Here is a 16,830-nt window from a genome sequence, read left to right on the forward strand (position 1 = left end):
GGTTAACGGTTGGTAGATTTTTTTTTAACATTATCTGCCAATTACATCTGCCACCCTTCTCCAAATCTGTGCCCCTACCTGGCCCCCCCAACAAAAATTTTCTAGACACGCCACTGTACAAATGCACAAAAAGACCCCAAAAAAGAAATCTTTCTACCTTCTGCAAAGTTCATCGCCCCAGAAAAGACAAGTCAAAACAAGTAAAAAAAAAAAAAATGTAACAGCCTCCCGATTATGACCGATATATCATTTACGTCACTGATACATCCGTAACTGAAATTAACTCAGAACAATTTGTTTATTTTTTTAAATGGTCATTCAGAATCAGAAGATTATTTACGGTGATGTTTTTGGTGGGAGTGAAACAACAATCTACTGATAAAACCAATAAAAATAAGATATGATAATAAGAAATAACCACTGTTGGAAGCCTTATTTACTCTTATTGCCTTAATCATGTGCAGTAATTAAAGTTGAAATGAGAAACTTTGCATTTGAAAGATGCTCTTCTACTGGGCACTCAAAATGCTTTCTTACAACAAGCATCATTCATCCACACCTTCATACATAATGTGCGCACATTTTAAATATAAATTAATATTACTGTAGCAGTATTTTTTTTTTTAAAAGATAAAATGGCCACATTTAAGAAGGCAGGACCTGCAGTTATTGTCCTTTTCCAGACATTTATCTGGCACTTACTTTGGGGTTTTCTGCAGCTCGTCCTCGGGGCCCTCCAGACACAGAGACAGCAGGTCATAACCCAGGATCTTCTGGGCTATGGTGAACATTTCTTTAATGTTGGGGTATTTCAAAAGTCCTCTGCCCATGCCCACAAACTGGCTGCCCTGACTGGGGAAGAGGAGCACGGAGCAGCCGCTGCTTTTGGGTCTCCGCTGAGGCGCCGCTGCTGGCTCGCTGTTCGGGGGAAAAGCGGGGGCTTCAGCCGGAGGAGGGTAATCTCCAGCCGTGGAACCGGGCTTGTTGGTGGACAGCGTCCTGCTCAGAGAGACCAGCGACCTGACCTTCCCTCTGGAAGATGCCGCCATCCTGACTGCCACTGATGCCAACATGAGCTGTTCCTCATCCAACGACGTGTCTGCAGATGAAATAAGACGCACAGCCCGCCCGGACAAACTGTAATCACCAAAAGAGTCAACTTTGCTTGAACTCAATTCTGATATCTGCTCGGCATGACACCTCACAGGGAGACGAAAACAACCGCCAGAGGAGAAAAGAACAAAATCTTCAGCGAAGGAAGATGATATCTCCAATAAAACTATTTTTGAAGCCATTATGGGACTTGACAAAAAATTTGAAGCACAACTGGAGGATATCAAGGAACAAAACAGACAAAGTGCAGCTATGGTTGCCAGCTTGGCTAAGGCTGTAGAGTTTAACGCTGCAGAGATAGCTGATTGCAAACTGAAAGTTGTTAAACTGGCAAATGCGAATGAACTGCTGCTTAAAGAAAACGAAGACTTGAAAAGAAGAGTGAGAGAACAAGAGCGCTACCGAATGAGGTGGTGCCTAAAACTGAAAGGGATGAAGGAAGACAAAGACGAAAACATTAGAGTGAAGGTTTTGCAAACGCTTCAGAAGATTGCCCCTGACTTGAACTTAGAAGAGGCTGTTGATATTGTCCACTGCTTAGGGAAACAAGTTGATGGCAGAAACAGAAACATCATTATTCTATTCACACAGAGGCGAATTAAAGAAGAATTGTGGAGGCGCACCAAAGATTCTTCAACCTGCAAGCAAGAAGGCATCAGCTTCACAGAGATGTTGCCGCAGGAGGACATACAAGATCGACAGCGCCTATGGCCTCTGGTGGAGGAAGAAAGACGTACAAAACTACAAATATCTGTAGTTTCCACTCCGTATATTTTCAAAACAAACTCGTTACTTTGGGTTTAACGCATTTGGGGGAAGTTAATATTTCACGTCACTGCAGGCCTTCAAACAATGAGATTTGAGCCTAAACAGTGAAAGGCAGTCGCGTTTTAATCAGTAGAGGATGTCGCATAAAAAGAGATGAAAGAACAAACCATGTACTGTAGTTTTGATTTATTTATTTTTAGCACAACACCAGAACAACCCCACGTGCCCATAATTTGTGGTACTTCAGAAAAAAAGGAGTGAACATAAAAGGGAGTAAAATGTTGTGTCAGGTAATTTCAAATGCAGCATTTCTATCACCTCAACAAACACTAACTGTGTCACAGTGTGTTGCTATCTAAAGCTCTACTTGCTGTATTTCACAGGAAGAGAAAGAATGAGAGCTAACTTCACTCAGAGATATAGAAAGAAAGAGAAAGAAACCAGGCTGTATTTAAAGGTAAGGACTGCTTAGTGATATTTGATAAAATGTAGTTGTATTTTCACAGGGACATAAAGTGCTTGTCTTACTCCCTTCTTCTAGCTCGAAATTACTTGCCAAGTGGTAAGGACCGTTCATGGTCACACGGTGAGAACATTGGTGTTGACTATGAAGAGATAGGGTCAGACAGGGGAGGGGCCAGTCAGATTTATCAACTCAACCTCCTTAAAGCATGGAGAGAGGCTGAAACCAATCTCTGGTGAGCCCGGTTAAGGAAAGAGATGAGTTGGTGCCTGAGATGCCAAATTCCAACATCCTCATTCCCGCCATTGAGATAACACTCTCACACAGGCCCAGAGAGCAGATGTTGCTGCATTGCAGATGTGTTATACCCCCTGCCCAGCCGAATGACTCTCAAAAAGAAAATTTTGCAGAAAATCAATGTGATCGCTTGGATCACTGGAATTATCATCTCGATATCTCTTGTCCTTCTTTCATTTCAGACGTCTTGAAAACAAGTTTTAACAAAGTCCTGGAGAAGTGCCCAATGCTGGAGGACCTCCTGCTTTACCCCTGGCTCAGATAAACTCCTCTCTGACACAAACACACACGCATACTGAATTCACATCTTGCCATACAAATGTGATACAGTAACCAACTTTCTTTCTTTCAGAAAAAAAGAAAATTGGGAGATTCAAAAATTTCCTCACAGTAATGTTTGCATCAGTCTATCAGACGAATCCCCTCCAAGTCCAATATTTACATCAGTTACAGTGATAATGCTTGGTGTCTACTTTCAGCCACCGCAGTAGAATGCCAGGAATGAATCTCATTGAAATTGTAGTTGCATTTGCTATTTCATTTAATTGTCACACAGATAACCCAACAGCAAACAGAGGAAAACAATGGGCTTAAATACACAGAGGGATAAATGAGGGAATAAGACACAGGATGAGAGCACAGCTGCGAGAAATCACAAACAACAAGACCATGGGGAAGGAAAACTGAAAACACTAACATAGTCTAAGGAGCTTAGAAAGAAAACGTCTGCACTTCTTTAAGTTGCTTGAAGACGTTCAAGCAAAGTTTAAGTTCTTTTCATCCGAGAAGGTGAAACATCTTCAAGCAACTTCAAGTCCAGACGCTTTCTTTCCAAACTCCTTAGACTACGATGACCTAGATGACTGAGAACCTTCACAGACATGAAAACACTAACACAGCACACATGACTATCAAAGTAAAACAGCAAACAAGAGACTTTTACAAAGACAGAGTTGACACAGAGACATGACTGACTGGGGAGAAATTGGGGAACATGGAAACAAGAGTGACTAGACATGACACGTGGGACACAGGGGCAAGGCAAAGTAACAGAAACCTAAAGCCTAAGAATATAACACAAGAAGAAAACAATAAAGAGAACCAAAAACATACATAAGAATAATCAATGAATATAAATGAACAAACACAAAACACTGGGTCACAGACTCACTACCATGACAGTTAAATGTACATAATAAATACTTTAAATCAGATGACAATGTAGCTGACACTGTGTTTATTATAATGTGTGTGGTCAACCACAAATCTTCATACTGTCATCCATACATGAGGTCTTTATACAAATGATGAAAGATAATGAAAGAAACTGTTTAATTGATATGAAATGATTGAATTATATGAAATATTATGGCTTTGTCTGCCAGTGTTTTTCTGTAAACTACTTTGAACTGCTGGCAGTCAGTGAAGTCACTGAAAGGCAAGATTCTATGTTGTGTTGCCGTAGTTTCCAGAGTTTACTTATAAAGCTTACAGAATTCAGTTAGAAAAGTCAAGCATTTGAAGGGTGCACATTTGAAGGAGTATTAACTCAATCTTAGCTCATTACGGTTTACATTTTCGATTTTAAAGGGTCTCCGAAATTACAATGAAAAAGGAAACAAGAAAAATTGCCACTCCAGCCGATAAGAAAGATTCGGGAGATCAAGGTAAGTAAAATAATAAAATCAAATCCTGGTAAAATCCAAATCCTAGAAATGTTGACACTGTGTGAATCATTTTTGGAGCAATTGAATCATATGTTTAATTGAAAATAGCTTTAATACAAGATGTCTAATCAAAGAAAGGTTACCGGTCTTTTGGTAAAATAATGTAATAAGTTTATTCTTGGACTCAACAGTAAAAACAGACCAACAAGTGTCATCAAGATCTAAGACTTAGTAAACCTAGTATCAACTCGCACTGATCAGTTTTTTTTTTTCATCCCAAGATTAAACTTGTGATCATTTAAGCAAAAGCAATTTCAAATTCTTTGCCATCAAACTGCTTCCAGTCTTGATGTCGGGGACTCTTTTTCACCACTGTGTTGTTGTCGTTTATAGATCGTAAGAGCAGGACTGCTAAAAGAAAGGCCAGTCCTGAAAAGAAGACCCCAATGAAAAGGAGGAGGGTCGCTGAGCAGGCTGGTCCTTCCACCAGCTCAGATGTGGTCAAAGGAGTGAAGCGCAAGGTTGTGCAAGATGAAGAGGACACAACAAAGAAAGCAAAGAGGGCTAAACTTCTTGACCATATGAGCGGTGACAAGGAGCAAGCATCCTCCTCGTTGGACTCTGGTAAAGGTAGGCTAATTAGTTGAATAAGTGTGGTTGCTAGGTTTAAGATATTGGTGTTTAGTGTTTGTGTCTATCATCCAGTGAGCTGATGTGCTTTTGGTGTTTTCCACATCTCCAGACTTGAACAACAAACAGGTGTGCGCAAAACATGGCAAAAGAAAGGCCACGGGAGACGATAGAGAGCCACCCAAGAAAAAAAAAAGGAATGTGGACCAGGACAAAAAATCAGTGGCAGACCAAAAACGTAAGTAGCAAGCAGCTTGGGTTTTATATTCAGGGGAAGGGCAAAAGGAACATTTAGGCTACAGAGGAGAGTAATTTGTGTCACAGCTGTAATAAAACAAGATTTGCTGTTTTGTCTGTTCAGGTGAATTCCAAGCCAGATATGTGGAGGAGCACCAGCTCGGAGAAGGAGGCTGCGGAGCAGTGTTTTCTGGCTACCGGATAGAAGATCGTTTTCCAGTAAGTGTTCAGATGATGGTAGTAACACAGGCAGTGACGCAGATAATGGATAATATCGTAAACTGAGACGTCTGCTGTGTTTCCACCTTTCATTATGTCATACTGAGGAAATGCTCACCAATGCTCTGTGTCTTCTAGGTTGCCATCAAACACATTCCCAAAAATAAAGTCTACTGCAAAGTGGCGGTAAGCGTCCAACACTTGAATTAGTTTTACATTACTGGATTGAATGCGGCGTTCCTCATCATCCACTTTGTTGTAATATTTCAGGATGAAAGCGGGAAGATGCTCTCGGTGGAAGTGGCCATTATGGTTAAACTTGCAGGTGAAGCAGAAGGGTCAGTGGGAATATCAGCACCTGTGTCCTTGCTGGAGTGGTTCGACCTCGGCAAAGAGCTGATCCTGGTGCTGGAGAGACCTGTCCCCGCTGTGGACCTGCAAAAATACAAAGCAGAATATGGAAGAACCTTACCAGAGGACAAGGCCAAGGTAGGTTGACTGGGAGAGCCTTAGACTGTACAGCATTCAATCAAGGCAGAAAAGCATTAACTCATTATTGTGTTTTTCATCTTTTCCAGGTCATTCTGAAGCAACTCGTTGATGCTGTAAAGGAACTTGAGGATAAACACATCTTTCATCGGGACATCAAGGGAGAAAACATTCTGATTGAGACCGGCTCCGATGTGCCTCGAGTTCGCATCATTGACTTTGGACTGAGCTGCTTTGTTAAACAGCGATCTCTGTATCGCGTCTTCTATGGTAACATATTCTGCTCCTGCTTTTCACAGATGTAACAATTTGTGTCTTTTGTTTTAGAAGAAATTGTAATTGTGTCTGTTTGTTAGGCACTCCTCTTCACACCCCTCCCGAGTGGTACAGGAGGAGCTGCTACAGGTGTGGACCCACCACGGTGTGGCAAATGGGAGTGGTGTTGTATGAAGCGCTTCATGCACGGCACTTTAGTACCGAGAGGTTCCTCGCAAAGAAACTGAGCATCAAAAAGCGTCTGTCCACAGGTAAGAAAACTTCACACTTCCAGATTCACTGATGCCTTGGATCACTAGAACTATCATCTTCATCTTTTTGATCTTTTCTTTCTTTCAAGAATGCCAGAATTTCTTGGAGGCATGTTTAACTATAGCCCCGGAGAAGCGCCCAACACTGGAGGAGCTCCAGCTTCACCCCTGGCTAAGATAACACACACAAACACACAATTCACACCTTATCATATAAGTGTGATACATTGTGGTAACCTCCTTTCTTTTTTCTGTTGGACAGGAATGGGTCAATCTTAAAAAATAAATAAATAAAAAATTAGCTTTTTCGGACTTCCTGTAACCCCCCCAGCCATCCCAGGAAAGGGGATCTCTCTTTGAATGGGCTTTCCCGAGGTTTCTTCCCATCGATCTGGCCCCCTGGGGAGTTTTTCCTCGTCTTCATAGAGAGCTTGGGCCGGGTCAGGAGCTCCATCAAAACTGTCTTTATTTGATGACATTAAAGTCATCAAATAAAGATGTGTTTTACTTAAAGTAAAATTGGATCAAAATAAAACTTGTTTAATTCATCTTTGCTGAGGATTCTCCTTCATTACTATTTTGTTTTGTTTGGTTTTTTTTTACCCATGGTGCATTTTGACAAATAAGAAAACTGAATCAGGTTAAAGTGTGCACAAAGACAGTCACACTGCAAATGATCTGAAGACTTGCATCTGTTGCTCTAACCCCCAACTAGTTTAGACAGATTTCCAGGTTCTACCAGAGGTTTTTTCCTTCAAGAAGGGAGTTTTTCCTTCCCACTGTTGCTGAGTGTTTGCTCATAGTGGGTTGTAAAAGCATAAAAGTTAATAAGAGGCATTCATAGCAGAGTTATCACAGAGGGAACTATATAGCTTAAATGTACAATTTCTACAGGACGAATTATAACTTCATTATGTATAAAAGCTTCTGTGGATAATTACTCCTATTTGTAACTTTACACAAGAGAAAGTTTGGTGTCACACTATTTATAACAGGTTGGGTTTTGTCCTCTGAGTTGAGCCTTTGGTTGCAGTTTATTGAAGAATTTCCTCTAAAGTAGCTGTTGATAAAGATTTAAAGTCCTGTTTATATACAGAAATATGCTTTAGTTCATGTTTTTTACATGTCTGCCTCAGTGGATCAGTAGAAGATCTGGCACAGGAAACTAGATGATGAAAAAAGGGTACGAATACACATATATATCTATATAGATACAGAGAGAATAGTTTAATATATTCAAAACACATTCTTTTCTTTTATTTAAGCTGTAGCGAGATTCAGCTGGACAAAAGAGAAAGAAAATTATTACAGATTTGTTTTATTAATCATGAATAAACTTTATTATACACAACTCTAAATTTCAGTTGGTCTTAGTCAGATGTGTTTTTAATTAAATCCTGCAACACTGTGCTCGCTGCCATCACTTTATATCTTAGTGTGCAATTCAAATATATACTTATTACAATATTTTTCCCCCTTAACTCTCAACTGGCGTTTTTAAAATGTCTGTGATCATATTTGTCCGTTGACTTCTGTCTGGGCCTCGAACGATTCATCAGACAGGTTGGCAGCCTCCAACTGATGCTCCAGACTTTCATCATCGCCTCTATTCTGATCAACTCTTATCTTAAACTTAGTGATGAACTCATTACTGGCCTCCTTTTTAGGGCATGTGGGCTTTGATAACAGCCGGCTTTCCAGTCGCTCTGCAAAGAAAATTCACAAAACATTTCTTATTTGGTAAGCTTGTTAACACATTTTAGTTCAGTTTTGCTGAAAGTTATAGCATGCATCAAGTAAGAAGCAATTGGTTTTTAAAAAGCACATACATTCCCCAAAACATTTTTATTATGTGCATTTTGGAGAATAAAAGATTGTACACAATTTCCCTTTTTAAAGTAAAAAGATTATTAAGTCTAATTCTTACTTATTCAGTAGATTAAAGTATTGAAACATCATTATTCATAAAATATGCACATTACAAAATTAAAGTTATTCAAAAACTACTCAAGTACTTACTCCAATACTCACATTATTCAAGTAAATGTAATTTTTGCCAATGTAATGTCACATAAAATCTTAATCTGAATAAGGGATTTGAACCCCACTGTCACGGCCAGGGGATCAGCAGGCCGCTGACTAGTAGTGTTCTCTCTCTCTCTCTCGCCAGGGCGGAACTCATGGTGGGTTCACGCCCTCGGCCCACGCCCCTCTGAGGAGGAAACACCTGGGCCTCATCAGTGCAGCCAGCATTTAAGCCAGGGAGTGGCTTCTACTCATCACTGGATCGTTGTGTGTGACTGGCGTCAGTGCAGCCCGGCTCTGAGCAAGTTCTCTTTTGCTTCCCTGTGCAAAACCTCTAACGTGTGTTTCCTTCTGTACATAGATCCCCTGGACCCGACTCTGCATCCCCCGAGCGGTGTTTGGAGAGAGAGTCAGAAGAGGAGCAAGTGTCTTTTCCCTACCTGGATTTCCCCAGAGCCTTTTCCCTGTCACCGCTTTGTATATAGCACTATCCCCTGCACTGTTTGTATATACACCTGGTGGAACTGTAATAAATACTGACTGTGCCTCTGAGTCCTGCGTGTGAGTCCTCAAGCGAACCGTGACACCCACACAGATGAGAGCTTAGCAGTGAAGCTCTCTCTTAAAATTTGAGTTATAAAGTCAGAAGTTATCACTGACAGAGATCCATGTTCTTTTAACATAAGAAAGAATATTTGCTGAAATTGACATTAATCCAAGCCCTTAAAACGCCATTTTGGATTAAGCATTTCCTTTTAGAAAAGTCTTCAATGAGCAGGAAGCTCCAGTACTGAAAAAAGAAGCCAACATCATCTGCTAAACGTGCTAAAAGTAAGTAAGTAGACTCCTATGATCAAAACACATACAGTATAAAAGTTATAGGTTACAGATCTGAAAAGTAAAACAAATGTCAAAGTGCAAAAAGACTTATGGTCCCATAGAAGTCTATTCCATTTGCCTGGAATTAGGTGAACACCTTTGTGACAAATTTAATGGCTCAGTCATTTGTTTCATGTCATATTTAATAAAAGACTGACATGGTGGCATGTGGAATTGTCCATTTTGCACATATTTGGTCATTCTAAGCGTCAGAAGGGGAAAGATCATTCTGGGAATGCCTACTGGCGAAGGATGTGTGACTGACAAGTCCAGTGTGTGAAGTTTAACTACAGTCTAAGGAGCTTGGAAAGAAAAGCATCTGGACTTCTTTAAGTTTCTTGAAGATGTTTCACTTCTCATCTGAGAAGCTTCTTCAGTTCAGAATTTCTTCAGAGAACTGAAGAAGCTTCTTGAATGAGAGGTGAAATGCTCTTCAAGAAACTTAAAGAAGTCCAGATGCTTTTCTTTCCAAGCTCCTTAGACTACAATGACCTGAACGACTGAGAACCTTAACAGACAGTTCTTCCCTTCATTCATCATGCCTGATTTCAAAACACCAAGATGGCAGTCGTGAAAACACTCATCTTGAGTCTTCATGGGACTATGGTGAGATCAGTTATGCCTCTTATGATGCTGTCCCAGACTTCAAAGCAGTATAAAACATGTTTGCAGCCTGTAACAACTGTGCATGCGCTTATTTTTCGTTTTAAGATTTCCGTGTTTAAATCATAATAAGATTTATTTTTAATTTTAATTAACTTGAGGTGAGTCAGATTCTTTCATTCAAGTCACTGAATGAATCTCTTGACATGTTTGGGGGTAGGTGCCTTTTGTAGCATTTTAATGCAATTATCTGACAGATTATATGGTCTACACCATAGGTGTCAAACTCTGGCCTAATTAATGGCGAAGCCATACCAAATTACTATTAGAGCTGGCCTACTGGTATTATACAGCTAATATATATATTGTTTAGTATTAAGCTTTGCTTGTTCCAGATTCAGTTTTTCAGCAAAATGTGTTTGAGTCCATAAGAAAAGATTCATTCTTATATCTGGAGGAATAAATATATTTCAATAAATATTAACGTTAGCCTGCGACTTTGATCCAGTTTTGAATTTTGGCCCACTGTGTATTTGAGTTTGACACCCTGGTCTACACTGTTATTAACTATACTAACACTCTGTTCCAGAAGTCTGTGCTGCAAAGAGGCAAAGTGAATACCGCACCTGCAGGAGTAATGGGGGTCATCAGTCGGTTCAGCTGGATGTTCCAGTGCCGTACCTGTTGACTGGCATTCCTCAGCCTCTCCTGAACCTCCTGGAAACAAAAATCATGCAGGCATCTTCATCAGTGTTGTTTTAGAAGAGCACTAAATAAGATGCTGCTCACAAAGCCAGTCAAAACAAACTTGTTCACCTCCAGACGCTGGTGACTTCTTTGGCGAGATGCCTGCAGATCCTGGAGCTCCTGAGAGGCAGAGTTGAGGGCTGAGGGGGTGTCCTCATCGGGACTGCCATCTGACAGCTCCTGTATGGGGCTGAGGTTTTGCATTGTACGTTGCTGCTCCTGGAGGAGCTGGAAATGTTTCCTCTTTTCATCTTCAGCCTGCAGCAACCTGAAGGAGGGGAAAAAGGGAAGAAGCAACTGAAAATGTTAATACTTCTCATGGATATCTCAGATCTCCATCACAAATAAAATAATAAAGGGCCATAATAAGAGTTAGAAATCCATTGTTACCGCTCAAGCTCCAGTCTGGCCCTCTCCTCCTCCAGCCGAGCCTGGATCTCCATATTAAGGGCAACTTCCAGCTGCTGCTGTGTCAGCTCCAGCTCCCTGATCCTCTTCTTCTGTTGTTCAGCCTCCTTTTCCTTCACCTGCATCTCAGCCTGCATGCTGTCTTTTATCTATGCACACACACACACACACAGCTACATAAACAGATGCACCAACAGAGCGGTATAAACTGACCTATTCCTGAATTACCTTTTCCTGGACTGTCATAACCATTTTTCCAAATCATTAAAGACTAGGTGTGAATTTTATAATGACAGTCAACATTTTGCTGGAGTTCTCAAAGATCAAAGTCAAGGAGAAAAGACTCTGTACATAATTGGTGTCAAGTGGAAAACTTTTTTTTTTACCATCACAGCCTCTTTCAGCTGTCTTTCCAGTTCCAGCTGCACCTCCCTCTGCTTCCTCCGCTCTCTCTCCTCTGCCTCCCTTCGGCGAGTTTCCAGTTCCCGTGCATGCTGTGAAACAGATGAAAGAGACATTGTTTGCTTTGTGTTTTCACCTCTATCCAGCAGGTGACACTAGGCCATCAGCTTCGAGGTTCAACGTATTGTGCTTTCAGCGGTGCTCTTCTTGATAACTTGGTTGAAGTAAGTGGGTATTTGAGTTCATGTTGCTTTCCTTACAGCTGTAAGTAATCTGCTCATTCCGCTTTTGATCTTTGGCACCAACAAGTGATTTTTTCCCAGAGAAGTGCTGCTCACAGGAGATTTCCTCCATTTCAGACCATTTTCTATAAACCGGTTAGATGGTTGTACAGTTTCTGAAATACTCAGACAAGCCTGTCCGACACAAACAACAATGCATGTTCAAAGTCATTTAAATCCCCTTTGACCTTCAGCAGGTCATCTTATTAATGTATACATGCCTAAATGCACTGAGCTGCTGCTATGTGATAGGCTGATTAGGTATTTGACCTAATGAGCAGCTCAACAGGTGTATCTAACAAAAATTTGGCCAGTGAGTGTACAGTGGGGCAAAAAAGTATTTAGTTAGCCACTGATTGTGCAAGTTCCCCCACTTAACATAAGAGTTATGAGTTATAAGATGTGTAAAAATAACTCAGTTGTTTGGTGGTGGCTATGGCGGGGCTTCCACAGAGGCCAGCAGGTGGATGAGGGAAGGGGAGGCAGGAGGAGAGCCCCGAGGCGGCCACCAGTCCGAGTGTCAGGTGAACTGAACTTCAGGTAAGAAGTTATGAGCTGCAGTCTATCTGGGTCAGATATAAACCAAGTTTAGGTGGAGTTTATTTTCGTTGTGCTGACTTTTTACAGTCAGTTACAATACCTCATACTGTGTGAGCTAGCATGACGAGTTTATACAGCTGTTCGGTTGCTATGATGTTACTGATAGTGAACTTTATTTTATTCATAAGGTTAGTTAGTAGAGTTGCCAACAGCTCCTTAAAAATGGATTGGTCCCTCATTCAGAGAAAATATTACGGGTTTGGTATTGAGCTGAGAAGAGACGCAGTTTGTCCCGGACTTCAGCTAGAATGGAAAAAGACACAAAACTGGAGTTATTCTGTCTTTACGCTGCACAGCTGCCTCTTCTTCTCTCATTCTCTCTCCTCTCTCTCCTGTTGCTACTTCAATCATGAAACTGATCAATGATCAGCTGATCGTCTCTCTCGTTTGTTTATCTCCCACTTTGAGCCAGAAAGAGGAAACCAGCAGATGTCGCGCTAAACAGCAGCAGCACGTTTAAGCTTGATCAGCTGTTATTAGAATTTATTTAGTTAGAATGTTTGCTGGAGCCACAGCTGTAAAGCTGCTGGTCATGATGTTGGTTTGGATATGTGGTGAGAGGGAAACATGAAGATGAAACCAGGAGATGTCCTTACTGAACCATCAGAGCTGAACAGGTGATGGAGAAACAGGTTTACCTTTTAGGTGACATGAATGAGTTGAAGTTATGAACTGTTTCTGAGAGACAAATAACACCAGGATCCTTTTTTATGTAGCTGACAGCTGGTAACTGTGCAGGGGCGGGTCTAGCAAAGTGTTGCCAGGGGGCATGTAGGGCTTTAACAGGGAGAGGAGGGCATAAAGAAATACTTTTCTTTTTTATTCTCATTTAAAATATCTAGCTTTTATTAAATAATTATCTGAATCTTGCGAAGAAAGTTTTTATCTGACGTAAAATGTATAGAAATCATACATATACCAAAAAGACTGTACATCACTGTCACAACAGCATTTGTTTTCATTCAAAGGCTTTATGGCTTTAATACCTGGTGGGTCGGTCTGTAGTAAAAATGCCCAATTTTTTGTCCCAGTCCAGCCCTGCAGGTTAATACTGGCAGTGTCACCATGCCAGCTGACTGCATTTCATCATCAGCCAGTGTTGTTCTCAATATTACTAAAGTAAGGCAGCATATAAAGTATTTACTTGCTTTCAGGTTTTATTCAAATGTTAGTCTTTTCAGTTGTTTCTCCACTTTTTTCCTGTTTCAAAATCAAACACCAGTTTGTGAGAAGATTATCTTCTTTTTTTTTTTTTTAACAGGCATTGGTTTTGCATTGGAATTGGCTAATTTGCCAATTGTATGTTAAAAATGTTCGTATTTTAATATTCAAAAATGTTTTTGCCCAAAACACATGTGCACTACATGTCAGTAAAAATACTATGCAAATATTGATGTCCTTGAATGCTGAATAAACACTGACTGATTGTATCTCTTGTACTTAATCAACACAGTATCTAAACACTTTGCACCGTAGTGGTTAAAATCTCATTCTAATAAGGTTACGGTTATTAGGTTTACAGGGTTATTGAATTATGGTTAACGGTTGGTAGATTTTTTTTTAACATTATCTGCCAATTACATCTGCCACCCTTCTCCAAATCTGTGCCCCTACCTGGCCCCCCCAACAAAAATTTTCTAGACACGCCACTGTACAAATGCACAAAAAGACCCCAAAAAAGAAATCTTTCTACCTTCTGCAAAGTTCATCGCCCCAGAAAAGACAAGTCAAAACAAGTAAAAAAAATAAAAATGTAACAGCCTCCCGATTATGACCGATATATCATTTACGTCACTGATACTGTCATGGTCCTGGGTCGGTGACCCAGCGCTTTTAGTTTGTTATCATTTTCTAGATGATGATTGTTTAAGTTCTGTGTTATTTTCGATCTGCCTCTAAGTCTGCGTCTGTACCTGTCTGTCTATGGTGTCTCCCCATCTGTTTGTGAATCTGTCTGTTTAGTTCAATGTCTTGTCTGGTTCCATGTATCTGAGTTTCCTGTTTTATTGTGAAGGTCCGTGTCGTATGTGAGTGTGATCAGTTTACGTTTCCCCTGTCCCGTCAGCCCAGATTCCTCCCAGCTGTGTTGCCCTCCTGTTTCTCATCCCCTGATTACTGGTGTGTGTATTTAAGCCCTGTGTGTTCTCCTGCCTGTTGCCGGTTCGTCTGTATTACTCAGTGTCAGTCTGTGTATCCACCGTGTCTTCTCCCTGCTGTTCATCGTCATCCTCCTCTGCTCGTTTTCATTCAGGTTTGTGCTCTGTAGTTTAGTTGTTTCCCAGTTTAGTTTAGTTCGAGCCCCGTTTGCTGTTTGTCCACATTCTTTTGTGTTCAATAAATCACCTTCACTCCTCTACGACTGCCTGCGCTTGGATCCTCATTTATTCCACACGGCTCGCCTCGGCAGCCGTGACAGATACATCCGTAACTGAAATTAACTCAGAACAATTTGTTTATTTTTTTAAATGGTCATTCAGAATCAGAAGATTATTTACGGTGATGTTTTTGGTGGGAGTGAAACAACAATCTACTGATAAAACCAATAAAAATAAGATATGATAATAAGAAATAACCACTGTTGGAAGCCTTATTTACTCTTATCGCCTTAATCATGTGCAGTAATTAAAGTTGAAATGAGAAACTTTGCATTTGAAAGATGCTCTTCTACTGGGCACTCAAAATGCTTTCTTACAACAAGCATCATTCATCCACACCTTCATACATAATGTGCGCACATTTTAAATATAAATTAATATTACTGTAGCAGTATTTTTTTTTTTAAAAGATAAAATGGCCACATTTAAGAAGGCAGGACCTGCAGTTATTGTCCTTTTCCAGACATTTATCTGGCACTTACTTTGGGGTTTTCTGCAGCTCGTCCTCGGGGCCCTCCAGACACAGAGACAGCAGGTCATAACCCAGGATCTTCTGGGCTATGGTGAACATTTCTTTAATGTTGGGGTATTTCAAAAGTCCTCTGCCCATGCCCACAAACTGGCTGCCCTGACTGGGGAAGAGGAGCACGGAGCAGCCGCTGCTTTTGGGTCTCCGCTGAGGCGCCGCTGCTGGCTCGCTGTTCGGGGGAAAAGCGGGGGCTTCAGCCGGAGGAGGGTAATCTCCAGCCGTGGAACCGGGCTTGTTGGTGGACAGCGTCCTGCTCAGAGAGACCAGCGACCTGACCTTCCCTCTGGAAGATGCCGCCATCCTGACTGCCACTGATGCCAACATGAGCTGTTCCTCATCCAACGACGTGTCTGCAGATGAAATAAGACGCACAGCCCGCCCGGACAAACTGTAATCACCAAAAGAGTCAACTTTGCTTGAACTCAATTCTGATATCTGCTCGGCATGACACCTCACAGGGAGACGAAAACAACCGCCAGAGGAGAAAAGAACAAAATCTTCAGCGAAGGAAGATGATATCTCCAATAAAACTATTTTTGAAGCCATTATGGGACTTGACAAAAAATTTGAAGCACAACTGGAGGATATCAAGGAACAAAACAGACAAAGTGCAGCTATGGTTGCCAGCTTGGCTAAGGCTGTAGAGTTTAACGCTGCAGAGATAGCTGATTGCAAACTGAAAGTTGTTAAACTGGCAAATGCGAATGAACTGCTGCTTAAAGAAAACGAAGACTTGAAAAGAAGAGTGAGAGAACAAGAGCGCTACCGAATGAGGTGGTGCCTAAAACTGAAAGGGATGAAGGAAGACAAAGACGAAAACATTAGAGTGAAGGTTTTGCAAACGCTTCAGAAGATTGCCCCTGACTTGAACTTAGAAGAGGCTGTTGATATTGTCCACCGCTTAGGGAAACAAGTTGATGGCAGAAACAGAAACATCATTATTCTATTCACACAGAGGCGAATTAAAGAAGAATTGTGGAGGCGCACCAAAGATTCTTCAACCTGCAAGCAAGAAGGCATCAGCTTCACAGAGATGTTGCCGCAGGAGGACATACAAGATCGACAGCGCCTATGGCCTCTGGTGGAGGAAGAAAGACGTACAAAACTACAAATATCTGTAGTTTCCACTCCGTATATTTTCAAAACAAACTCGTTACTTTGGGTTTAACGCATTTGGGGGAAGTTAATATTTCACGTCACTGCAGGCCTTCAAACAATGAGATTTGAGCCTAAACAGTGAAAGGCAGTCGCGTTTTAATCAGTAGAGGATGTCGCATAAAAAGAGATGAAAGAACAAACCATGTACTGTAGTTTTGATTTATTTATTTTTAGCACAACACCAGAACAACCCCACGTGCCCATAATTTGTGGTACTTCAGAAAAAAAGGAGTGAACATAAAAGGGAGTAAAATGTTGTGTCAGGTAATTTCAAATGCAGCATTTCTATCACCTCAACAAACACTAACTGTGTCACAGTGTGTTGCTATCTAAAGCTCTACTTGCTGTATTTCACAGGAAGAGAAAGAATGAGAGCTAACTTCACTCAGAGATATAGAAAGAAAGAGAAAGAA

The 16,830-nt window shown here is 41.0% G+C and overlaps 2 protein-coding genes across 2 annotated transcripts; one reads left to right on the top strand and one right to left on the bottom strand.

Moving 5' to 3' along the window:
- Positions 1-3,387: 3,387 nt before the first annotated feature.
- LOC145421441 (serine/threonine-protein kinase pim-1-like) lies at positions 3,388-8,987 on the top strand. Its single transcript, XM_080291774.1, has 9 exons — positions 3,388-4,308; positions 4,702-4,938; positions 5,051-5,176; positions 5,300-5,394; positions 5,533-5,580; positions 5,665-5,883; positions 5,973-6,153; positions 6,240-6,410; positions 6,500-8,987. The coding sequence occupies exons 1-9, from the start codon at positions 4,248-4,250 to the stop codon at positions 6,589-6,591; spliced, it is 1,230 nt and encodes a 409-aa protein (XP_080147900.1). The 5' UTR covers positions 3,388-4,247; the 3' UTR covers positions 6,592-8,987.
- Positions 7,723-11,978, bottom strand: LOC145421440 (uncharacterized). The gene is made up of 5 exons (XM_080291773.1): positions 11,459-11,978; positions 11,055-11,221; positions 10,734-10,932; positions 10,544-10,634; positions 7,723-8,116 (listed from the first exon to the last, which is right to left on the bottom strand). Exons 1-5 carry the CDS (start codon positions 11,588-11,590, stop codon positions 7,923-7,925), a joined length of 783 nt encoding a protein of 260 aa, XP_080147899.1. The 5' UTR covers positions 11,591-11,978; the 3' UTR covers positions 7,723-7,922.
- Positions 11,979-16,830: the final 4,852 nt, after the last annotated feature.

This window comes from Astatotilapia calliptera, chromosome 17 (assembly GCF_964374335.1).
Source record: "Astatotilapia calliptera chromosome 17, fAstCal68.1, whole genome shotgun sequence".
Taxonomy (NCBI): domain Eukaryota; kingdom Metazoa; phylum Chordata; class Actinopteri; order Cichliformes; family Cichlidae; genus Astatotilapia; species Astatotilapia calliptera.